This window comes from Microcaecilia unicolor, chromosome 4, assembly GCF_901765095.1.
Source record: "Microcaecilia unicolor chromosome 4, aMicUni1.1, whole genome shotgun sequence".
In the NCBI taxonomy this organism is placed as follows: Eukaryota; Metazoa; Chordata; class Amphibia; order Gymnophiona; family Siphonopidae; genus Microcaecilia; species Microcaecilia unicolor.
The window spans coordinates 28,242,672-28,269,787 of NC_044034.1; the positions used below are offsets into that span (position 1 = coordinate 28,242,672).

Genomic DNA, 27,116 nt, shown 5'->3' on the forward strand with positions numbered 1-27,116 from the left:
AAAAGGTTTGTCTTGTTAACTTTGGGAGTTAGTTTGACAAGCTTTCAGAGTTATAATTAGTTAGGGCTCTTCACTTTGAAGAGGTGACTAAAGGGAGATTGATAGAGGTCTATAAAATTTGAATCAATTGTGTACGCTTTCAAAAAGTACAAAGATTGGGGGGAAACTCCATGAAGTTACATAGTAGCACTTTTTGTTTTGTTACATTTGTACCCCGCGCTTTCCCACTCATGGCAGGCTCAATGCGGCTTACATGGGGCAATGGAGGGTTAAGTGACTTGCCCAGAGTCACAAGGAGCTGCCTGTGCCTGAAGTGGGAATTGAACTCAGTTCCTCAGTTCCCCAGGACCAAAGTCCACCACCCTAAGCACTAGGCCACTCCTAGCACATTTAAAACAAACAAGAGAAAAAATATATATATTTTTGCTCAAGTTATAGTTAAGCTCTGGAACTCACTACTGGAGCAAGTAGTAGTAGAAGCAGTTAATAAAGTGGAGTTTAAAAAAGATTTGGACAAATTTCTGGAGGTAAACTGTTAAGGTAGACATGAGGAAAGCCACAGCTTATCCCTGGGGTTAAGTAGCACTGAATCTTGCTACGTTTTGGGACTTGTCTGTACTTGTGACTTGGATGGACACTGCTGGAAACAGGATACTGGGCAAGATGGACCCTTGATCTGGCTCAGTAGGGCAACTCTTATGTTTCCATATCCACTAACTGGATGAATTTTGCATGGGTCAAGTCATAGAGTGCACAAAGTTTACATGAATAAAATGTTTGTGCTGATGGTTGTTCCTGGGGCACAGTCAGGCTTATTTTCGAAAGAGAAGGGTGCCCATCTTTCGACACAAATCGGGAGACAGGTGTCCTTCTCTCAGAGTCGCCCAAATCGGCATAATCGAAAGCCGATTTTGGGCGTCCCCAACTGCTTTCCGTCGCGGGGATGACCAAAGTTCCCGGGAGCATGTCGGAGGCGTAGCGAAGGCGGGACTGGGGCATGCCTAACAGATGGGTGTCCTCGAGCGATAATGAAAAAAGAAGGGTGTCCCTGACGAGCACTTGGCCGACTTTACTTGGTCCATTTTTTTTCTTGCGACCAAGCCTCAAAAAGGTTCCTGAACTGACCAGATGACCACCGGAGGGAATCGGGGATGACTAACCCCCTCCCACCTGAAAAAAACAACTTTAAAAACTTTTTTTGCCAGCCTCAAATATCATACTCAGGTCCATCGCAGCAGTATGCAGGTCCATTGGGGGGGGGGGGGGGGGGGGCGGAAGGGAAGATGTGTGTCAGCGGAGGCATAGTGAACGTCTGGACATCCTTCTTTCATACATTTTGGACATCCTGAACTGCCCCCCCCCCCCCCACAGGGACGGCCAAATTTCAAGGAAGTGGAGTGGAGGAGTGGCCTACTGGTTAGAGCACTGGTCTTGCAATCCAGAGGTGGCTGGTTCAAATCCCACTGCTGCTACTTGTGATCCAAAATCCAAATACATAAATAAAGGGGGTGTCAGAGGCATAGCAAAGGCATGGACATCCTTCTCACAGAAACATTCACATTTTGGACGATCTCAACTGTCCGTCGCAGGGATGGAGGCATAGCAAAGGTGCCTAACACTTGGAAGTCCTTCACTCATACTCAAAAAAAAAAAACACGTCCCTAAAGAGCACTTGGACGTTTTCACCTGGACTTGTGTTTTTTTTAAGGTTGTAGATGGCTATTATAAGCCGTCTTTGGCATGTGCAGAGCAGCCACGCATAACGCTTGGCTGCTCTGCACCGGCTTCCCCTCCTTAGGAAGGAAATCGTGTGCAAATGAGCTATCAGCGAGCAGCTCATTTGCATGCGATTTCCTTCATGCATGCCCGTTCCTTTCCGAATTGCTAAGGGATCGGTAAGGGAAGTGCTTTTTCCGTTCAGTTAGTGTGTCAGTTAGTCCACTGCAGTGCCCCCTAGGGTGCCCGGTTGGTGTCCTGGCATGTCAAGGGGACCAGTGCACAACGAATGCTGGCTCCTTCCACGGCTTGGATTTGATCGTTTTTGAGATGGGCGTCCTCGGTTTCCATTATCACCGAAAACTGGGGACGACCTTCTCTAAGGTTGACCTAAATGTTGAGATTTGGGTGTTCCCGACTGTATTATCAAAACGAAAGATGGACGCCCATCTTGTTTCGATAATACGGGTTTCCCCGCCCCTTCGCGAGGATGCCCTCAGAAAAACTTGGGCACCCCATTCGATTATGCCCCTCAGTGTAACTCTGGTCTTTCAGTGCCAATATTCAGCACTGACAAGTCAAACTTTACCAAGCAACTCTGCTTAAACAAATGGCTATCTTAAAGTTAACTAGCTGAGTTAATTTCAGACCACATATTCATCCCAAACAGAAACAGGCTGAATACTGCAATAAAGTTAACTGAACAAAAGTTATATGGTTAATTTTATTGCTCAACAACTTGTTGAATATGTATCTCAATATGAATACTAATTGTGGTCATCCTGAAACCCAATCCAGATTCATTTGGGGGCTAGGGAAGCAACTCAGTCTGTATCTGAGAACTAGTGTGTTAGATTAAGAATATTCAAAACTTAAAAATCCAACTCCTTAGATGCTTCGGGACTTTGCTCCTACTTCACTTTAAGTTAAACGATTACTTTGATGGAGAAGTTGATATATGATGTGTTCTCTTGACAAAAAAAAAATCAGCTACATCCATGGGTACAGTCAAATAGTAACCAACAAGGAAAATCTTGAAGACTCCCTCTGAACACGTAATCAAGCAGTGTGCTTGGTTCTGTAATAAAGCTGAGAAGTTCATCTCCTCTAAGATTGCTTAATGAGAGTCATCATGTTTCAGCAGATAGGCTAACCTTCAGGGTATCTCAAGGGGAGACAAAGGCTTGAAAAGTTGGACCTCTGGAGACCAAAGCAGCAATTTCCCTGGTTGGGAGCTGGAGCCTTCTTTCAAGTACAGTTACTTCCAGGTTTAAGGAGAACATGTCATTATCCTTTGTCCCCAGCCAACCTTTCCTTCAGTAAGTCTTTGTAAGCATTTTCTTTTGCTCTATACTTGACTACTTGAAATCTAATGCTCCAACAGAACTGGGAGATCAAGACATGCCTTTGGGACTAATCCTAGGCATCTTTTGGCAACATCTTGACTCCGCAAATCAGAGCAATTCAATGGTCCTTGTGCTTTGATGCTGTCTTTGAACCTTCCATCAAATAGATTATGACCTCATCTTGGATGGCCCTTGGTGATATCAATCACATGATGCAATGAGAATTGTCATAATCTGCACCTAGACACTTGTAAAAAGGAGGTCTTGTGGTGGTCAGTGATGCACATCAACTCCTTAGCCTGGGCAAAACTTGTAACTCCTGGCCTTCTCTGTAGTCACCATTAAAATTATGGCGGAGTAATCTAGTGGTTAGAGAACCAGGCTGACAAAGGGAGCCCTAGTTCAAGTCCCACTGCTGATCCTCAACCCTCCAACTGCCTCATGTACAAACAGACTAAGCCCTCCAGCAACAGGGAAAATACCTAGTGTATCTAAATGTAAATCAGCTTGAGCTACTACTGAAAAGGTATAAGCTAAACCTAAAAATAAGACGGCCAATGCAAAAATCAGAAGACTTTAAAGCAGAAGCTGTCCAAACAAGAAAAATGGGAAAGCTATGGTCAGAGATCTGACAGAAGCTGCACTCAAGGCCTGTGACAAACACCAAAAAAGTTAAATTGAGAGAAAGTGATTCAACTCAGGAGATGGTTGCTCTTTAATAAAAATGGGGGTAGTCCAAAGCACAGGAAACCAAGTTAACCCCCCCCCAAAAAAAAAACAACCTCCAAAATGCCCCCCCCCCCCAAGAATGAGCTGGCATCCAAATTTTATTGAAGGAGCCAACATGGACCATGCTGTGGCAGAATGCCCGTGTCAGGGGTCATCAAGTTACGTTTTACAATCAGGATATTGTCCTCTATTCCTTCAAAAATCAGTGGGTAATACCAACATATACAAAGTTTAAAACAACATAGCAAATTTGTACAACGAAGTTGAAAATGCTGCCAAGACTCTACAATGTAAACACCTAATTGTGGGTGTTGAGATAAGGGGGATCTGAATACCATTAATGGCAAGGTCACAGACTGGTGAGGTTGAGTGTGTATTTCTTCTTGAGAGAATCACTACATTCAACTTATCTAGGTTGGGTCTCATTTTATTCTCCTGAAACCAGTCAGCTACTATTGTCAATCTTTCTTTCATTCATTAATTGAAAGAATACTTTGAGAATCTGAGAGATCAAAAGTAGTCAAGAGCTGAGTATCATCTGCATATAGAAATGGTGTAAAGTCCAAGGATTGGATTAGATTCACTAGAGGTGATAGAAAACTGTTAAAACAGAATTGGTGCTGAGATGGAACCGTGTGGCACCCTGCGAAGTATAATGATGATGGGGAGTTACTTCACTGACTAGTTTCAATCAGTAAGATATGATTGAAACCGTTGAAGAACAGTATCAGTTATACCAATATCTTGAGACGAATGAGTAGAGAGTCGTTTATTAGAGCATGCAACAGTAAATTAGAGTACCAGACCAATTAGAGTACAGATGTAGGTAGTAAGACCGAGCAATGCAGTCTCTGTATTATGATAATGACTGAAACTAGACTGGGGTGGATGGAGAGCATTAGTTTGTTCCACAAAATTGGTTAATTGTTGGGCAATTAGCAATTCTGCTAATTAAGAGATACAAGGTAAATTGGCTATTGGAAGGTAGTTAGAAAGCAAGGTGAGATCAGCTTTGGAATCTTTTAATCGTGGATATATGTGGACAATTTTGCAGAGGTTAGGAACAATTTCTCTCTCTAAGCTATGAGAAATCATTATGTGAAGAAAAGGTACCAGTAATACACTGTAATGTGGGGGACTAAACTGAAGAAAAAGTAGGAACTAGGGAAATGGGAGCAGTTAGCTAAGTAAACTGGAGCAGGAGATTATGGGGAAGGTCAAAAGGGATCTAATGCAAACTTTGGATGGGGGAAAAATACAGTGAAATCCTGCTAGAGGAGATACATTTTAAGCTGCGATCAGACACACAATAGCTAAACGGTGTGAGATCCTCCTAGAAGAAGCGTGGCGAACAGGCACTTGTCGGTGTATATACACATACCAGTTTGGATTGTTGAGCATACCAGCTATTTAAGCTAAGTGTCTTTGGAATATATTTTTATGAGATGTTGCGAGAGCACAGGTTATTAAATGAATTGTAATTGCAACAATAGGTTGGAGGTGGTTTATAGTCAATGATTAAAGATTGATGCACAAGCTTAGATTCACCATGGGAGTGATATGAGAATTCGTGCCAAGTGATATGAGACTCTATCTCATTGCAATTTACAAGTGTTTTAAGTAACTTTCTCCCACCCATACATATTTCAGTATTTCTAGGATAAGCAGCATTAAATGTTTAATCCTTTTAGGATCTTGCCAGGCACTTGTGACCTGGATTGGCCAATATTGGAAACAAGATACTAGGCTTGATGAACCTTCAGTCTGTCCCAGTATAGCAACTCTTATGTGCTTTAAACTGGGGTGAAAAATCTGACTTTGTTGTTAATAGTGTTGGGTGATGACACAGAGGAATGGGTAGAGCAACTAAGAGGTCCAAGAGACATAGGAAACAAATTTGTCTCAGCCAGTGAGGAGTAATTAGGATTACTTGAGTTCTGTCTGTTCAAATCTTTTGAAGCACCCTGGTGATCAGAGGAAGCTAAGTAAATGCATAAAGGAGTACTTGAGAACACAGGATGGAGAAAGCATCAGTTTCTAGTCTGTGGAGACTTAGAAGTAGAGAACGAAAAAATAAAAAGGGTGCAATGTGTACTGTCTTGTAAAGCAAATTTGTGGAATCCCCCAAATCTAGAATATCTTCTGAATAGTTGCCAACTAGAGTCCACTGACAGAGTCTGCAATTTGGTTTGGCAGAACTAGTACATAAATGGCTAGAGTAGTGTTTAATGCTACTGCAAGGTTCCAGATCTTCAAAGTTTCCCTGCAGAGTCACAGAGAACCTGGACCACCCTGTTTATGTAGTGTATGGTTTCTTGATTGTCTGCGCAAACGAGAACGAGATCGAAGCCATGGGAAGAAAATAGAGAGCTGCATGGGAACAGGGATAGAGGGATTCCCGCAGATACCGCGGGAATCTCCTCCAGGACCACGGGAATCCTCTGGAGATGGACCAAGGTCCATGGGGATCCTGCGGGGATGGACCCAGGTCCTGTGGGGTTCCCGCAGAATGGAAGGAGAAACAAAGACTACCCTGTCTTCAACTCCCTCCCTCCCTCCCATTCACCTCCAGCACTGGATGCCCTAACTACACATACCTCGCATCACCCTTGTGGTCTAGTGGCTTGCTTCGGGGCAGGAAAGGTCCCCCCACTTTCCTGCCCACTGCCGCTGATCCTTTCTCCGTCGCTGCTTGTTTAAGATGGGGCAAAGAGTTTTCACAAAGTGTCTAGCAGTAGCAGCAGCTGCCCTATGCAAGAAGGGCCATTATATTTACCCATATCTTGACTATTGGCTTATATCTGCCCCAACATAGACTGGAGCAGAAATATATATTTTTTTAACCTTTGCAACTCTCTGCCTATCTGAGCAAGAAAAGACCAATTGCCAGTTCTCTAATTAGAGCAGATGTCCATGAATTGCAGTGCTTTATATTTAGCTGGGTGAAGGCTACTTTGCTTCTGTCATTTTGCAAAGATGTCTAAGTCAGGATTTTGAAACAGTTCTTGATTTCCTTTTGAATTTCACTTGTTCGCCTTCTCACATTGTCATGGACTTTAAGTATTTCTTTTCTTAAGTTAAAGTAGCTGTTCAAGCTTAATTACCTACCTTCAATTGATATTTCTGTATTTCCTTCTAAGTGTTTGAATCTTGGAATGTAGTTTGTAAATTTCAATACAAATAAAATTTTAAAAAGACCTATCCTAGACTTCAACCTTTACTTAAAGATAGAAAGATTCAAGATAATTTCCCTGGCTACAATCCTACCACTCAGATGTAAAGAAACAACTTGTTCCTGTACAATTAGGGTTGAATTGTAAAGCTCTTCAAGCTGTCACAATATTGTATGCTGATAATATAGCATCTGTATTTGAAGAGCTATAATTTTCATGTTGAGCATAGAGAGGTGTGGTTTCCGTGTTAGTCCACTCTTAAAGGTTATCAATAGAAATCAAACAAAATAAAACATGGAAAAGAAAATAAGCTGATACCATTTTTATTGGACATAACTTAATACATTTCTTGATTAGCTTTCGAAGGTTGCCCTTCTTCGTCAGATCGGAAATAAGCAAATGTGGTAGCCGGTCAAGCCCCCACCCCTGTGGGCCAACACTTTACAAGACCAGAACACTGCACCAGTGATTTCACAGTAAGAATACTGAAAGGTAATTTTAAAACAATACAGGAACATAAGGCCTTTGAAGTAAGAATGATTGAATATTTTGACACCCAACAGACAGGACTTAATAAGGATCTGGGTTTTCTAGCCAGTTATAAACCATAACGTTGTATTTCTCTGTTTATCACCCTCCTCTCACCTACCAACACCCATCCTGTTAGAATATCAATGAAATGCTTTGATGTCCCCATGCATACCCCCACCCTCCCACTCTGTCAGACTGTCAAAGTAATGCTTTGATGTTTCTCTTATATATACTATCTGCTACCACATTTGCTTATTTCCGATCTGACGAAGAAGGGCAACCTTCGAAAGCTAATCAAGAAATGTATTAAGTTATGTCCAAAAAAAAAAGGTATCATCTTATTTTCTTTTCCATGTTTTATTTTGTTTGATTTCTATTGATAACATGTTGAGCATCAAACTTTAATAAACTTTTTTGCCCACGGCATCTAGTATTTTTGTTTTCCAGGAGGACTGAAGAATTGACAGGTTTTTTTTTTTTGTTTACTCATAATTTGGACAGAGTGCTGCTTCTTTTCCTTCTGCTTCACAAGTACTTGTTTATTTCAGATGCTTCTGTAGTCCAGTGGAAAATCAAGCAGCATTAGGGGTGGGTGGGTGGGAGGTAGAGTGATGGTCCCAATTCTACGGCTTTGAGCTCCAGTCCCCCACCACTGAAGGTATGGTGGAGACTTGCTGTGCGGCCATAGTAATTGCTGTCTTTATACTCCCTATAGGTTCAAACTGAGGAGAGGAGATGTGCACCAAAGAAGAAGCTGAAAGCAGGTTCGCGGTCATGAGGTGATGTAGAAACAAAAGTGAAAGTGGTTTGTGTACTGACAAATAATAAAAACTCCAGTGAGAACTGCGTGACACAATGGTGGAGGAAAAAAAAGACAGAGCTGTGCACACAAAGAGCGGAGGACATCACCTTAGAGTGTAACTGCATCCGCATGGCTTGTCTGAGGAGAAAGGTTCACTCTTATCATGGTAAAATCAAAACTAACCCATCTGGAGACATGGCTTCTAATACTGCAGCAGCAGCAGAACAAAATGTATTCATGGTTTCCATCAGAAAGTTAAATTTTGTAAAAGCTCAGAGGGGCTCTCAAAAGCTCTCAAAGTGTTTTCCACGTTGGTTCTATTAAATGACATCATGCACTTATTTGACTATGGCCCTCTGTGAGAGAAAATAAAATACTGGCCTTATGACTTTCATGGATATAAGATGAACCTCTTATATTTGGGCCAATACGGTAAAAACAGAACTGGACATAACCAAACTCTATATACCTGATTGCCTCAACAATTGTTACGAATGAACTTTAACGATAAAACACTATATCTCTGATCCTGATAATGAACTCTTTATAATCTGCTTGTCCTCTTATGAACATTTCATGCATTACCAACTTGTATTTCCTCATACCAGAAATGGCGATCACCATTACGGAATAATGTAAGCCATATTGAGCCTGCAAATAGGTGGGAAAATGTGGGATACAAATGCAACAAATAAATACATAAAATTTAGTAGCACCAGAGTAAGTGACCCCCAAGTCCTTCCCCGATTGGGTTCGGTGAGACACTGCTGTTTGTTCATTCATCAAGAAATTGCTACCACCTTCTTTTCCCCTACCAGGACACTGCTGATTTTTCCTCCAATGAATTCAGTGGGGTATCACTACTCCTCAGAACAGTCTTCAGACCAGCAGGCTGGGTTCTACCTAGCCTCCCCTGCAGAAGTCTTTGGCAGAAGGCTCTTTTACTATGATTATAGGTTAAAGGTTTTTGAACATACCAATAAAACATGCTTCCTTGGGTCATTATGGCATTTCATATAAAACAGAGAGCAGCACTATGAAGCACATTTATTAGAGATGCAGCTTATGAACAAACCCAAGTTGTCCTATTTATACCTTTCTGTGAAAGTCACGGACCAGTTTCTCCATTATTATAAGGAGTTTCTAGCTACAAAACCTCTCTCAGAGCATCAGGCCTCTACTCAACTGAGAAACAGTGATATAGTAAACATACCCCCGCCCTCAGACTCTCTGATATCATCTTCTATTGCTTCATCAATGGCTTCATCAAATTCATCAAACCTAAAATCAAATGACGACAAATCACTTTCTTAAACATGATACAGAAGCTGATATACATCAAAGGAAACTAACAAACATCATACTGATATATCATTAGGCCAATTACAGGAGACACATTAAAATTAGGTCCAAGCCCAACCACCTGAGGCAACAGCATAAGGCTAATTGACTTAATTGCTTTACCATTATGCTTCTTTATCACTAAGGATCTTCTTTTTCTTTTCCACAGATTTTTTTTCTTTTTTAATAATTTGCTGATCCCCAAAATGCAAGTCGTTACATATATCTACTATCTTTAATTCACAGTGTTACTTATACCCTTCATATGGTAATTCCCTTGTCCTAGGGTTCTAGCTTTACAGTGGCTTTTAAAGAAATCATAGAAATCAGAACTGTAAATTTTTCTGGAACCAAGTCACCTGAACACCTAGAGTTTGTCACGTGGGGAGTAATTCTTTAAGCAGCTGCCTAGCTTAAGGTGGCATGAATACATGTAAATGGCAGTATTTTAGGCTCTTAGGTGTATAAATGATATCTTATAGAATATCAACTACAGGAAAAGTATGCATCATGTTTTGATAGCACATATTTTGCTGGTGAGCAGAGTACACAAATACATGCAAATAGGCATTCTATAACTTACATGTGTTCTGGCTAATTTACACGCATTCCCACCAGTTAAAGAGCTGGTATTTAGTACTCATTCCTTAAATGTGTGTTTTTTTCTGACACTTGCACTAGTATTCTGTCAAGAAAAGTAGGTGCCTATTTGTTGTTATAAAATAGGCTTGAAACAGGCACCTACATACCCTCTTATCATAGGTGTTACCCCTCTCTCCCCCAGATTCTATATAAGATGCCTAAAGTTGGGCTCAGATCACGGATGTGCATGCACACTAATTAGTTATTACTTGATAATTATTGGCATTACAAGCACTTAATTAGCAGTAATTAGAAGTTACATGTGGATCTGCCCTATTCTCCAATGTATGTGCACCTACATTTCATAATGTGCAACTCCAAAGGGGCGTGGCCATGGGATGAGCATGTGTGGGTCACGGGCGTTTCCAGAAATTAGGTGCGATGTTATAGAACAGCTGAATTGCACATCTAACTGCCATCAGTTATATATTTCACACTCTTGATATACAGAATGGGACCTAACAAAGGCCTCAATGCGGTTTACAAAAACAAATTAAAGCTAAAAGCAAACAGAGAGAAAAAGAAATGAAAGAGAAAGAAGAAAAGGGAGAACGGATGGAGGGCACACCATGGAGTGGGGGAGGGTAAAGAGGGGAGACAGAAGAAAACGCCATAATAGCGGGGCAAATAGAGAAGTTATGAAGGAAGGGCAGGCGTAAATGCTTGTGCCCAAAGTTACACGTGAAGTGCACGCTAAGCTAGCATGCACCATTTCAGCGCCTGTCTTTGGGTGCCATTTACAGAATCTAGCACTATGTGCCTAAAATTAAGAAAAGGCAACAATAAAAATAAAGGAAACGAATCAAAAGAAAGATAACAAACTAAGAGGGAAATTTGAAACCCAAAGTCCCAATAAAGTAATTATGACAGCCACACAACAACAACAAAAAAAAAGCAAAGAAAAAAATTTCCTGGTGTTTAAGTTTTCTAAACGTATTTCTAATCCTGACAGGCACATTAACTTGGTCCCCTGAATACTCCTCGGAACTAAACATAGCACTTGCTGTATACTCCCATTATGTGCACCTTACACATCCACTGCTATTATATATTGCATTAAACAGTAGCACAACAAGCCAAATTGCTCAAAACAATATAAAAACTTTAGGGTGCCTGTTTCTTGGTTCCATTTTTTTTTTACCTGTAGTTCTTAATTGAATGTCATTTCTAATTTTGTTTCTTGGTGTTTCCAAATGTCTAAAAATGTCTCTGGGAATAGAAATTGTGTTCTACTTTTTGTTCTAAAGCCCTCCCCCCTTTCTTTTAAAGTCCTATCTGAGTCTACTCTTCAGGTATTTGTGTTCCTTGTTAATTCTTGTGCTTTTTGCCCAGTCAGAACTTGTTTCAGTCCCATTCTCTGCTACTGACACAGTGAGAAAGGGTGCAAGAGAGAGGGGACTAAGGTGAGGTAGATTCCAGATATTATTCTCTTTTTGTTCTCAAGACCCTTCACCCTGATGTGGCAATGGTGACAGACTGTAGCTTCCTTTGCATCTTGATGTTTCTGGATCCTTGCTGTCATTACTGAGTGGTGGGATTGTATTTTTTTTGTGTCAATAATTTTTATTAGTCCACCATAAAATATACTGAGAACATCTGACTCCACCCCACTTGGGCTGTGAAAGTTGATTTAGCAGGAAGTCAAACCTTAGGCAGTCCAAAGACAGACTTGGAGGTTGATATATTTATAAATGTTAGGAAGCACAATGATACACTACATTGAATGATGCAAATAAGTTAAATCTGAATTTCCTAGAACTTCGTAATGTACTTTGTATCTCTTTTTACTGACAGAAGGACCTTTCCAACTACTCTCCTTAAATCACGATTCCAGCATGTACCATACCTATAACTTATGCATTTTCGTGTCCTTGTTGACCTTCGTTCCAATAATTTGGGCTTTTTTGAACTCTTCTTTTCTTCTTGAGTTTCTGGAATCTCTGGCTCCTGCAGAGAGAAAACATGAATAGCGTTCAGTAAAATGGCAAATAGGGCATAATCAAAATGCTTGGAATTGCTTTTCCCACCTGAAACACAGGAGGAACAGCCCAAACATCAAGATCTTAAGAGTCACTGGACAGGACTACACCATACAAAATATCTCATCTTGCTGCTCTGACTTTTGTATATACAAACTTGAGGAGCAAATCAAGAGTTAAATGTTTGATGCTATGTGATTCTGCTCTGCAAGTACCACAAAACAAAAAACACAATCCGAGGTTACCAGATACCAATTTATAATTAATAACAAAATATAAAATCCAGAAATAAAGTGTCAATAACTGAAAATCACTCCACACAGAAAAGATACATCAAGTATAACAAACATAAAAAATATCAAATCACAAATTAAGGCCTGTTCAAATAACCAGGTTTTAATACGTTTTGAAAGCTGTCACTAACAGTCCTGCATGCTTCCAATGGCACAGTATTTTAAAGGGAAGGTAGATAACATGAAAAAGCTTATTTGCATCGGTACCTTGAAACACTGGTATGGTCAAAAGGCCAGAATCTGCAGACCTACGTTTGTACAGGAACACCATTGTAATAATGAATATAAATAGGCTGGGCCTTTGGTGTACAATAGCAAATTCTTAAAATAAATCCACTACAGCACTGTAATGCTATCAGCACAAGAGTTATAGGATCGAATTGACCAGCTTCAAAAAAACAGTCTGGCAGTCACATTAATGCTGACAAATGAATTTTTTTCTTTAAAATATTTATAGCCCTAGGTAGCGTACAGAAATACAAACATAAAATATTGAAAAACAAAATGAAAACAATCACAATACCAAAACAAAAATGAGACAATGTAATCATATCCATATTTCAGCTAATCTTTCAACTTTTCATCCATCTTTAATAAAACTATTTTGGTTTTCAAAAGCCTGACTGAATAAAAAATTTGACTATTTCCCGAAGATACATCAATTTTTCATCAATCTGATTTCTACTGTTAAGTCATTCCATTTAAACCGACCAACCACAGTAAAAGCTCTATTTCATGTCTCTGCTAAATATATGATTGGGTGGCAGGCAATTGTAATAGACTGACATCTTCAGAATGCAATACTCTTGACAGACACATATTCCAAAATAATGGGGAGCTTGACTAGATAAAACTTTAAAAATAAGGCACCTTAAACTTAGCACATCAATACACTGGCAAACAATACAGTGAACAAAGAACAGGACTAATGCGCTCAAAGTAAGGAGAACTAGTCAACATTTGGGCTGCATAATCCTGGACAGCCTTATAACAGAGGCAAACCCAAGAACAAAACCAGAATTAAAGTTGGGAGAACTGTTCTGAAATCAATTGGAATAAAAATCATTTTAAAATTGTTTACACAACCTCAACCTAAAATTAGACATTGAAATTAAATATTTAAGACATGATTTCATAGAAAGTGATGTATCCAAAATTACCCCAAACTTTTGAATGGTATAGAACTTGATTAACCTCAAGAAATGATGGGAAATTCAACAAAGGCATACTACTGCAGACAAGGATTTCCGACAGCTAAATTTATTGCCAAACAACTGACATCCAATTCTTATTTATCAGTAAACAAGACATTTCCCTGAATAGAGCACTGCCCAGACTTTCCTTAAAAGGAAAGAGTACATGATTTGCATAATCTCTGTAAATTACATCAAGCTCACTTAGCAACTTACAAACAGGCAGGACCGTACCGAGCTGGAATCATGCCCTATGCAATCTGTGCAATGGCCAAGCAGAAGAATCAATGGACAGGAAGCAATTTTGGTGCCCCTGCCTGCCTTGTGCCCTGTTTGGCCACACCGTTCTCAGAGCCCTCAATACTACTCTGTAAATAGGCAGCATTTATATATATATCTAATATAATAAAACGCACCCTCAACGTTCTGAGGACAACGTTCTGTGAAGCCATCTGACGTCACTCCCAGGCTGAAGGGTTCGTGGATTCGTGGTGTGAAGCCTTCAAGCCAGCCAGCCGTCTCTGCCCCGCCCTCGCGTCAAACCAAACAAATCCGGAAGCGAAGCGTCAGGGAAGGAGGCGGTGCTCCCGACGTCTAGCCTTCCCTTCGCTGTGTTCCGCCGAAGGCGGAACACAGCGAAGGGAAAGCTAGACGTTGGGAGCGCCGCCTCCTTCGCTTCGCTGCACGAACCGCCACGGAGGTAAAGTTAAACAGAAGAAAAAAAAAATAAGGGATGCATGGATGCGAAGGGGGGGGGGGGGGGGGAAGAGGGCGGGCCAGGCTGGGACATGGGAGAGAGAGGAGCATGGATGCGAGGGGGGGTCATGGAAGGGAGAGAGGGGACTTGCTGGAAAAGGATGAATGGAGGCGGCAGGGGACAGAGGGGCATGGATTGGGAGGGCAGGCCTCAGGGAGAGAGGGCAATTGCTGGATAGGGAAAAATGGAGGGGCCAGGTGACAGAGGAGCATGGATGGGCATGGATTGGAAGGGCAGGACTCAGGGAGAGGGGAATTGCTGGATAGGGATGAATGGAAGGGACAGATGGGCATGGATGGATATGGATTGCAGGGCAGGCCTCAGGCAGAGAGGGGAAATGCTGGATAGGGATGAATGGAGGGGGCAGGTGACAGAGAAACATGGATGGCCATGGATTGGGAGGGCAGGGCTCAGGGAGAGAGGGGAATTGCTGGAAAAGGATGAATGGAGGGGGCAGGGGACAGATGGCCATGGATTGGGAGAGCACGGCTCACACTCTCTCTCTCATATACAATGTCTTTCTGACTCTCACTCTCACACACTCTGTCTCACACTGTATCACATTCACTCTCTATGTGCCACACAGTCACTCACACACTCGCTTGGTCTCATACACTCACTCTCACAGAGAATCTGTGTCTCACACACACTCTCTCTCTCGCCCACACACACACACTCTCTCTCACAATGTCTGACATACACACTTGCACACACTCTCATTCTCACACACACACTCTCTCACAAACACACTCACACCCAGACTCACTCTCTCTCTCACACACTCACACTTTCACTCTGACTCTCAAACAGTCACTCTCACATACACTCTCCCAAACATACACACTCCGAGGAAAACCTTGCTAGCGCCCGTTTCATTTGTGTCAGAAACGGGCCTTTTTTACTAGTATATATATATAAAACAATATGACTAACAATGGATTCTTGATCAGGGGATAGCACTGCATAGATGATTTACATATTACTATTCTCTGAGTTCTACCAATCATATAGGATTGAAACCAATCAACAACCTGCCCCCCTCAGTCCAACAGTTGTTAAAATATTCAGATATTATGATTCAATATATCATACTAAAATAAAAAAATATCCTACTGAAATAAAAAATGAATATAATTGCTTTTTGACTTCTTGGTTTCTATTGTGTTGAAATTAATAATATCGCATTGCAAAGATAACTCTCCAGTCAATGTCATTCTTTGGTGGAATTGGGTCTTATTGTACAAGAAATATGCGCAACTTTCAGTGAATGATATCCCTGGGTCTCATTATGGTTCTCAGAAATGGAAAACCCTTGACCTCTTTCTGTCATCAGCTGTCTAACTGTATTGCTTAATGTTTGATCTCAGCTTACTGTATACCATTGCTTTGTATAGTGTAAGTTGTTGTCGTTTTCTTTTTCTTTTGTTTGCTGTATTTTTGAAAACCTTAATAAAAATATTTTTAAAAAAATGAATATAATCAATCAGGAACACAAGATTCCTTTATGGATATTGAGCGCTGAACTTAAGTGCTCTATTATAGGCAAAAAAAGAATCTAAAAATATGAACGAATACACAAATCTATGCAAGGCTCAGAAAACCACAAAACCCAAATAAAATATGGAGCATAGGCATGATGAAAACCAATAAAAATATGACCGCCAAAATGATACCATACCTATATATATATATATATATATATATATAAAAAACAGTGTTGCATATGTTCCTATGGAGGAGTGAATGATACGTTCCTAGTGGAGGAGTGGCCTAGTGGTTAGGGTGGTGGACTTTGGTCCTGGGGAACTGAGCTTGATTCCCAGCACAGGCAGCTCCTTGTGACTGTGGGCAAGTCACTTAACCCTCCATTGCCCGCCGCATTGAGCCTGCCATGAGTGGGAAAGTGCGGGATACAAATGTAACAACAACAAAAAAAAAAATATGTCTGAAGTGTATTTCTCCAGTTTGGCCAGCAGATGGTGCATGTTTATGCTTAAAGCTGTAACAGAGGACTGACTTCTCTTTTTTATTTGGCCTACATATAATAGGAAGTGTCTGTTGCGATGTAACATAGTAGATGACCACTTTTTATTTGAAACTTGACTGTTCTGGGCTCTGATTGGCCTGGAGTTTTCAAATTGACTCTGGGCAACTCACTTAACCCTCCATTGCCCCATGTAAGCCGCATTGAGCCTGCCATGAGTGGGAAAGCGCGGGGTACAAGTGTAACTAAAATAAAATAAAAAAATAAAGTATCATGATAAGGAGTGAGGGTGACTATTTGCCCTTTTGGAAGCAACTTAAGGCTTGTTTTTTTAGTAACGCGTTCATCAATGAAAATGAGGGCAAATAGATTATTTATTTATCATATTTATATGACATAAAAGGCAGTTCTATAAGCTGGCACCTAAATTTAGGTGTGAAGAGTGTGTCTAGTTTAAATAGAAGGGAAGAACTTACGCACATGATTGGCGCCAATAATTTGAAGTTATGCACATAAATACTAGGCTTTATTTTATAATCAGTGTGCCTAAATCACTTAGCGCACACATGCCAGAGGGATGTACATGTGGTCTGAGCATGGGTGTGTCCTGGGTGTGTCACCAAGCATCACATGCAACTTACAGGACAGAGGTTCTCAACACAGCACACGTACCCCAAGTGATATGCAAGACCTCTGCAGGGGGTATGTAATACCTGGCAGAGAACTTTCCTCCCACTGTCACCCTGGCTGTTGCTGCTGTTTCTCCAGATCAGCAGCAGCACACCAACCTAAGGCTGTCCCAGGACCTCAGTCTTCATGTACAAGCCATCGGTACTCCACCCTCTCCGACATCAACTTCCTCTCCGAGGGCAGAGCTGACTGCACGTGCATGAGGACTATGACCCTGGGTCTGCTTTAGATTGTTTTGTCGCTGCTGGTCTGGAAAAACAGCATCAGCAGCCTGGAGGGGTGGGGGGAACAAAGATGCTGAGGGTAGACATGGGAGAGGAGAAAGAGGGGAGATGCTGCATAGAAGAGGACAGAGTTAAAGACTGGAGAATAAGAGGAAGGGGAATAGGAGAGTTAGGGTGAGGGAAAAAGATGGAAAACTGTAGGTAAATGCAGTAAAAAAAAAAAAAAAAAAAAAAAAGAGGGAAATTGATGAATGGATAATGAGAATGAATTAAATCTGAACAGAGGCAGAAAAATAAATTGAAGAAAGCTGAAAAGGAGGAAAGAAAATAATGACAAGAGTTGAGAGTAGATGAAAGCAGAAATCAGAGCTCAGACCAATTATTATTAAAAAAAAAAAAAAAGATATAAAAAGTAATTTTATTTTCTATTTCATAATAATTTCAAAATCTCTGCTGATTGGAGCTCTGGGGTACTCGATTCAAATTTGTTCAACTTAGAGGGTACCTGAAAAACACTGTAATGGGGAACTTAGGTGCACCCACTTACACCACTCCGTGACCTGTTGTAAGTAGGTGTACCTAACCTTTGGCATGCCAATGTGGCTTTGCAAGCTTAGGTGCACAATTGACGCTGAGAATGCCCCTTTGTGGCATCTAAAATGAGGCATCAAGTCATAGAATTGCTGCCTTATTGTATTTGATATAGTGGAGTTTTATTCTGTGTTTATGTAATTTTGATTTAAGATAATGTTCCTCTCTTTGAACGTCTTTGATAAATGTGAGCAATCAAATGAAATACACTGTTATTGTGATGAATGATGCATTGGCATATGTAATTTAAATCTGTGACATAGGCACAATTGGTTTTGTTGTTTGAAGCAGGCTGTCATATTTGAATGCATTGTACTTCTTTTTATGCATGGACTGATTTATTTATGTTTTTATTATAAGGATTATAAATACAGTTAACCATTAAAGAAGCACAAAATTGATTCTGAAAAAATATATATACTTATAATAAAAGAGGGGGGAAAAGTAGGCCACCTTTAAATCTAGACTGAAAGCCCACCTCTTTAACACTGCTTTTGACTCGTAACCACTTGTAACCACTCGCCTCCACCTACCCTCCTCTCCTCCTTCCTGTACACATTAATTGATTTGATTACTTTATTTTTTGTCTATTAGATTGTAAGCTCTTTGAGCAGGGACTGTCTTTCTTCTATGTTTGTGCAGCGCTGCGTACGCCTTGTAGCGCTATAGAAATGCTAAATAGTAGTAGTAGTAGTAGATTTTGCTGCCTTCCCTTGCAGGCTTGGCATTCATAAGATAATTGCAAACTAACTTGCTGTGCATGTTAACAGTAATGAAGATGGATCTTTCCTCAGTTTATATCTGGTCTATAGACAAACAGTAAGCAACTTACTTGTGGTGGAATGATGTTCTCAATACTAATGCCCACATATACTAAGCGTTCTTTCCTTGAAAAGACAAACAGGAAAAACAAATGTCATTAGAACGTTACTACTTTATGCCATCAATTTTAAAGTAATGCAGATGGACACCCAACTGTTCTATAGTAAAATTAACTGGCAAACACCTGAGGAGTTGGAAGCCTTCTGAGTTTTTCCTTTATTTCTGCATAGTCAGAATTGTAAGTAAGAGATATCTTTTCAATGGATTACCTTAATATTTTTATGATCTGCTTTCAAGAGTATAAAAGAAATATTTTAGGTAGGCTTATAACATTGTTATGTTAGTCCAATACAAAGACATGACCTACACTTATTTACCTTTATTTCAAGTTTCAAATGTTATTTAAACTTTGATATACCGCCTATGGGAATAACATTCTGGGTGGTTTACAACTCAAAACCATATCTTCTATATATATAAAAGGCAACCCCAACGTTCTATGAAGCCTCCAGCCGGATGTGTGAAGCGCCAGAGATATCCGGTTTCCCCATGAGTGAAGGAAAACAGCATAGCACGAAATCCCTCTCTCTGTAACAGTGAAGGACTCAGAGGGGGGAGGAGAGAGATGCCCTCACTCTCTCTGTAACACAAACACAGCACAGCAGGAAACTTAACACTGAAGGACTGGACTCAGAGGGGGGAGGGGGAGGGAGAGAAGGGCAGAGGGCAGGGACACTCCCACATGCACACTCTGAAGAAAACCTTGCTAGCCCCCGTTTCATTTGCATCAGAAACGGGGCTTTTTTACTAGTAAATGAAATAAAAAGAGTGCCATATCAAAAATAAGGAAGAATAAAAACCACAGCTAAACACAAAGACAAACAAACAATATAAAATACGCCAAATCATCACACATCACATCATGTCTTATCATATCCAGTGTTGAAAATTCTTTACTTCTATGTATTTAAGAGCAAATCTCAAGAATTCTAAGAAAACCTAGCATCCTTCTGCCCTATTATCCTTTTCCTTTCCTTAGGTGACCAACAGGGTAGCGCTGCGTATGCCTTTTGGCGCTATAGAAATGCTAAATAGTAGTAGTAGTAGTAGGGCTGCTGCCAGTGTTTCATTACATGTGAGGTTGAGTCAGCACGCACTCACAGTCTCTGTAGTAGCCGTTTCCTTTCCAGCCAAGGATCATAGCATTTGTCTTTGAAAAACCACTTTACCTCAACCTATTGCAAAAAATCCCATCCAGACCATTTCTCTCATCCTAATGTAAACCTAGCTTTGCTTTTACTCACATATCTTCCATTGATGTCTGCCGAGGCTGTGAACCTATCCTGAGTGTGATTATCCCTTGAAAAAGCCACACAGAGCGAAACAGGCACCTGTTGGGCAACATCAGCACCTGGACGTACAGATAAATGTCGATTGCAATTATTTGGTCAAAATGAGTACAGCCGAGACGAGTTTCCAATACCGTCAGATATACGATCCTTTAAGGGAGTAGACAGAGGTCTCGAAGCGTAAAACACTAATAATAGCACAAGGAGACACTTAAAGACAAAACCACAGTTTTCTCATAGAAAAAGTCAACAAAAAAACTGAAAACAGAGGCAGGAGGGGGTCAGTCGATGATTACAACTGTCACAAATTAGGGGCTCACCAGCATTGGTGATAAAAATCACCCCGGTGACCATATGAGACTTTCCCTTTACACTATAGTGTCATATATATATGTCTATGTACAAGCTAAATGATACTCCTACCACAATTTCTACTAGTAGTGTATTGTATGTTTAAGAAGTAGTAGTAGATTATTGCCATAGTAGATTGACAGTATTTCTGGGATAAGCAGCATAAAATGTACTGAACTTTTTCGGGATCTTGCCAGGTATTTGTGACCTGGATTGGCAACTGTTGGAAACAGGATGCTGGGCTTGATGGACCTTTGATCTGTCCCAGCGTGACAATACTTATGTACTATTTGCTTTTGTCTCACCTAGATGTAATTTATTGCAGAACTGCCCTCTCTAGCCTAATGGTAAACAATTCAGCCAATGGTTTTGCTTCCTACCTTCCTGCCTGTCCAACGGGAGTATTTCCCTCAGTCGATAAGTAGCTAGTATGAAAAAGGGGACGTTAATAAAGAAATACTGCACCATACAGCAATAGGAGTTAAGTAAACTCTATTGCTGAAAAAGCTATTTCAACAAAGGAAGATCTAGAACAGCAAGATAATGCTTATCAATGAAACTAAAAATATAAAAGAACAAGAGAGAACAAATGAAGCAAAAAGAACTACAAATAATATAGTTTATTAAGGTCTTATCCTCTTGTCTCTTATAGGTTCTTCCCCCCCCTTTTTTTTTTTTAGATGGAGGGTGGGAAGATGTGTCTGCATTATCCTACTGTACAAAGGACAACCCTTGTTACAGGTAAGCAACTCTGCTTTCTCCGTGTACTGAGTGGACAATGAAGCCACACTTAATGCTCCCCTAATAGAGGGTTGCACATTATAGCAATCAATACAAAAGCCAAACCGAAAAATTGGGCGGTGGAAAAAGCAATTAAGCAAGAAGATTCTGGAAAACCACTTGTCCATATTTGCTATTTGATCTGGAAGCCATGTATAGGCGATAATGTTTACAGAATGTGTGTGGTGAAGACCAGGTCACCACTTACATATGTCTATAACAGGAATTCCTTGTAGATATGCTGTTGAGGTAGACACTGATCTCAAATGATGTTCTCCAGTGCGGTGAGGAAAATCAAGATTAGCTTGGTAAGTAGAGTATGCTTTGCTATGGCAGAGCCTAAGAAGCACTGTTTAAAAGATACAAACAACTGGGAAACAGAGCAAAAGGTTTTAGTTCAATCCAGATGGTATAACAGAGCTCTGCAGCAGTCTAAAGCGTGTAGCTGAGATTCTGCTGCATGAGAGTACGGCTTTGAGAAAAATATAAGTAGGCAAATCTTTTGGTTAAGATGAAAGGGGGATACTGGGCAAAAATTTTGGATGTGTACATAACACCACTTTGGTAGAGAGGAATCTTGTATATGGAGGATAATGCACTAAGGCTTGAAGTTTGCTGACTCTTTGGGCCAGAGTTATGGCTACTAGAAAAAGAACATCTTCCAAGAGACCAATTTTAAATTCACTGAATCCATAGTTTCAAAGGGAGGAGATATAAGAGTTAAAAGAATGAGATTCAGATTCCATTCTGGAGGAGGCGGCAGCTGGGTAGATGGTTTGATATTCCACAAGCCTTTGATGAAGCGAACTACAAGTGGATGAGAAGAAATAGGTTTACCCTCGTAGAGGTTATTTATTTATTAGGATTTATTTACCGCCTTTTTGAAGAAATTCACTCAAGGCGGTGTACAGTAAGAAATGAAAGATGGCAATAGCTACAAGGTGTACTCAAACTGATGAAGTTTTGAGACCAGAATTAGATAAATGCATCAGATATTGGAAGACATCTGAGACAGGAAAAGAATAAGGGTCATGATTATGAGTAGAACACCAAATGTTGAATCATTTCCATTTTAGACCACAGGATTTTCTAGTAGCCACAGGTGAAGTTGGCAAGGCCAGTTGGGAGCTATGAAAATTATGTCTGCCTTGTCTTATAAGATCTTGTGTATTACTTTGGGGAGGAGTGGTATTGGCAGAAATATGCAAAGTAGGCCAAACTTCCACAAGAGGAGAAAAGCATTGGTGCAGATACACTTTCTTATTGTGTTCCATTCCAAAGTGAAGACGTCTATGTCCGGATTGCCTCAGTGGTGAAAACATTTTACTGTTATGCATTTGGACAGAAATCATTTGTGTGGATAAAAGACTCTGTTGAGATGGTCTGTCAGAATGTTTTGCGATCCTGAGATTTAAGTTGCATGAACATGAATGTTGATATTCAGTGCTAGGATCCACATACGATAAATATCCTTGCAGAGGGCCAAGGAACCCATTCCTCCCTGTTTGTTTATGTAATACATTGTTATTTAATTGCCTGTCCACAGAAGGACTAATTTCCTTGATAGAAGATGTTGAAACGCTAGAATTGCCTTGTAGACTGCGCGCAACTCCAGGAGGTTGATGTGAAGTTTTGAGTCTTGGATGGGCCAAATGACTTGTGTGTTCATGCCCGAGAGATGACCTCCCCATCCAGAAAGGGATACATCCATGGAGAGTTAGTTCTGGGGAGAAGGATTGGAAGAAACTTCTGCTTATCAGATTGGGAAGTAGTGTCCACCACTGTATTGCAGTTTGTAATTGAGCATGATTTGGATTTTGGAAGATAGAGAATGAGCCCACTGACTTCACTGAAATTCCATTGAAGAGGTCTCATGTGGAGCTTTGCTAGTAGGAGAACTGCTGTTGTGGCTATGTGTTCTAATAGACTGAGGAAGGTTCTGGTCATACAGATTCTGGAATTCTGTACCCAGAGAGCCAAGGGGCAGCGTAATGTCTCTGCACAACCTTGAGGAAGGAAGGCTTGTGTGGTGTCTATCTGTGCACCTATGAACTGAAGAGATTTGGGTGGGTGTCAAGTTCAATTTCTTGAAGTTGATGATAAATCCTAGACTCTGTAGGGTTGACATTGTTGCTTGTAATGATGTCGATAAGGCCTGCTTCAATCTCGCAGCAATGAGTCAATCATCCAAGTAGGGATATACAAAGATTCCAGATGTTCTGAGAAATGCTGCTACTACAGCTAGGCATTTTGTAAATACTCTGGGGGCTGATGACAGACCGAATATTAACACCTTGTATTGGTAGTGAGTTTGTGCAAATTGAAAACTATGATATTTCCAATTATTGGGATGGATTGGTATGTGGACATATGCGTCGTTCAGGTCTAGTGAAGCAAGCCAGCTTTTTGGTTAGTAATGGTAAAATGGTCTGAAGGGATGCATGCAAAATTTTTCCTTCTTTACATAAGTGTTCAACCTTCTGAGGACGAGAATCGAACGGAGAGCTCTTGATTTTTTTGGTATGAGAAAATAGGTTGAGTAAAAGCCTTGATTGATTTCCGAAGGTGTTGCTATTTTGATCACATTGGATTGGAGATTATGTTGTATCTCTTCCTGTAAGATCAGACACTGGGAGTGAGATGCCAGCCTTGAAAAAGGAGGTGATGTGGGCCGGGGGGGGGGGGGGGGGGGGGGGGGGGAGATAAATAAAATGTATCTTGTACCATGTATTGATTATTTGAAGGACCCACTGGTCTGTCGTAATTGTGGTCCATGCCTGTTGAAAACAATGACTTCTCCCTCCTACTGGGTAATTGTCAAAAGCAAGGCATATTCTTGGTAGATGCTGATGTAGTTGTTGATTGTGGTTTCCTCTCTCTTGTTCTTTGGTGCTGGAAAGGTTGTTGCTGAGAAGATCAACTTTGAGAAGATCCAGAATATGGCTGGAAACTCCTTTTGTAATAAGATGGATTGTAATACTGAGAATGATAGGGTCTAAGAGTAGGAAGGGTGGAATTTTCTGTAGAAACTATAAGGTTCTTTAAAGGGAGAACAGAGTTCCCGAATAGTTGAGCAATTGTCTTTGACCTGAGTGACTATCCTGAACTTTATCTCTAAATAGATTATCTCCCAGGCAGGGAGTATTAGCCAGGCAGTCATGAAGTTCCTCCCATAATCCTGACACTCATAGCCATGCTACCCTTCAAGCAGCTATGAAACAGCAGCTATTCTTAACACTGTGTCATAGATATCATAAGTATTTTTAATAGTGTAAGATACATTCTTCAATATTGGATAAATGTTGAGAGAGAAAGGTAATCGGATTGTCTGCCAGGATGTCAAAAATCTTAATAAGCTGTGCATGCTGGAAATATAAAAGTTGCAGTTGGTGCGCTGCTTTTCGTTCAGTTAACATTGCACCAAGAAAAATGTTTCTCCCTATGGTGATCCCTCCCAGGAGGATATTGGAGAGTAGTTTTTGTATATTTAGTTTCCTTTAAAACTGCATCCAGGACCTAATACATCCAACTGTGTTCTATCATGACCAAGAGCTGACTGTACTTTGTACTTTGAGTCTAATCTCTTTGAAAATAGCTGCGATGAATATGGATTTGCCAAATTTTGCATTGTAGACCTTGTAGCACAGAATGAATTGGAACTGCTATAGGTTCTTTAGGTGAATCAAATAATTTCATGATAGCTTCAGTCTCTTATCAGGAAAACTCTGGGGAGACTTCAAAGCAAGATCTTTTAGGAGCATTCTTAGAGAATAGATGCTTTACTTTGTGAGATTTTTACTTGACATTTGAGGTTGTAAGCCATCTGGTAAGATTTCACCTTCAGAGATAGGTTCTTCTTCCAAATGGATGGAAGGGTTCTGAGAAGGTGACATGTACCATCCTGGAGATTATGATGGTGAGGGGCTGCGAGGCTGAGGAAGCCTGCTATGTGACGTTTACAGCACTGGGAAAAAAAAGGCTGATGTTGAAGTATGTTTTGGAATAATTGTACCAAAAGCAGACCTGTGTCTTGGGTTGACTTGTATATGCCTGTACGTTTAAAAGAAAGAAACTCCATTGCCATCGTCAGAGAATGTGTTTGACTTGAAAGAAGCACTGGTGAAGGGTTGCTAGACCCTGGCTGTGAGGAAACTGTGTTACTCACTGTGGCAATAGTTATAGTTTATTAAAAACTTACTATACTGCTCTAAGCAGAACACAGCAGTGTACAAACTATAATTGTCTCTTTGAAACATAGAAAAATGTAGGCAGATAAAGACCATATGGCCTATCCAGTTTGTCCATCCATGCCATCCCAAGCTCTGTTGAATTCAGATACTGTTTTCAACTCCACCACTTCCACTGGGAGGCCGTTCCATGAAGAAGTATTTCCTCAGGTTACTTCTGAGTCTATCCCCTTTCACTTTCATCCTATGCCTCCTCACTCCAGAGCATCCTTTCAATTGAAAGAGACTCAACTCCTGTGAACTTATGACGCATAGGTATTTAAATGTCTATCATACCTCCCCTCTCCCACCTTTCTTCCAAAGTCTACATATTGAGATCTTTAAGTCTGTCCTCATACACTTTATGATGAAGATCACTGATCGTTTTAGTAGGCTCCCTCTGGATCAACTTCATCCTGTTTATATCTTTTTGAAGGTGCGGTTTCCAGAGCTATACACAGAGTCTTATACAGGGCATCATTGCCTCCTGTTTCCTATTGGCCATTCCTCCCCTATGCACCCAAGCAGCTTTCAAGCTTTCACTGTCGCCTTTTCTACCTGTTTGACCACCTTAAGATCATCACATACGATCACACCCAAGTCCTGCTCCTTTTTCATGCACAAAAGTTCTTCATCACCTAAATTGTACCATTCCCTCGAGTTTTCACAGCCCAAATGCATGACCCTGCATTTTTTTTAGCATTACATCTTAGCTGTCAAATTCCAGACTATTCCTCTAGCTTCACTAAGTCCTTCCTCGTGTTATCCACACCATCAGGAATGTCTACCCTATTGCAGATTTAGTATCATCCAAAAAGAGGCGAACCTTACCAGACAGCTCTTCAGCAATAATCGCTTACAATAATATTGGCCAAGAATCAAACCTTGCAGCCCACCACTGATAAAGTCCTTTTCCTTAGAATGAGTTCCATTTATCACTACCCTCTGTCACCTTCCAGTCAACCAGTTCCTAACCCAGTCAGTCACTTTAGGAAAATTGCATAAATAAAAAATAGGATAAAAAAATCTGACATACATCATAGATAAAAATTTCCCAGAAGCAGATGCCGTGTACTCAGGTTTCTTTTTTTTCCCCTTTCTTTCCAAACTTTATTTATTAATTTTAGAATAGTACATGCTTGTAGGAACATACATCGACATACAATGTTAAAGTGAAACACAAAAAGCGTTAAACTGAAAACAAACCAAAAATAAATATTATCAGTGGGTTCATGAATGGTGGAACTTGATGTTCATATAGGCGTTATGAGGAAATAGCTGCCATAAAATTTGGTCATACTTCGTCCTTTCATAAAGCATGGTCACTGTTAGACAGCTATGTAACTTTGTAAGATGGAATTAACTGCTTTGAAGTATACTGCATACACTGTTTTGCTTTACTTCTTACCAACCCACTGTCCTCAGGTTTCTAATGAGGTGCTTAGGTAAAAGTATACACAGACTTATGGTCCTTTCAACCCATATGACATTTTAAAAATGTAGTGGTTATCTTGCAGACCTTTGATTCTCCTTTTAATAAGTTTATAGCTTTTCCTTGCATTTTGTTTACAAATGTTAGTGTATTAGGCAGCTTAAC

The 27,116-nt window shown here is 40.4% G+C and overlaps 1 protein-coding gene across 1 annotated transcript in view; it reads right to left on the minus strand.

Annotated features, from left to right (window-relative positions):
* RSF1 (remodeling and spacing factor 1) overlaps window positions 1-27,116 on the minus strand; it is a 179,575-nt gene that overhangs the window by 29,057 nt on the left and 123,402 nt on the right. The window contains exons 10-12 of the mRNA XM_030200083.1: window positions 18,824-18,878; window positions 12,127-12,227; window positions 9,511-9,578 (exon numbers count right to left, since the gene is read on the minus strand). Of these exons, the coding sequence (XP_030055943.1) occupies window positions 9,511-9,578; window positions 12,127-12,227; window positions 18,824-18,878 (224 nt within the window). The remainder of the gene's footprint in view (window positions 1-9,510; window positions 9,579-12,126; window positions 12,228-18,823; window positions 18,879-27,116) is intronic.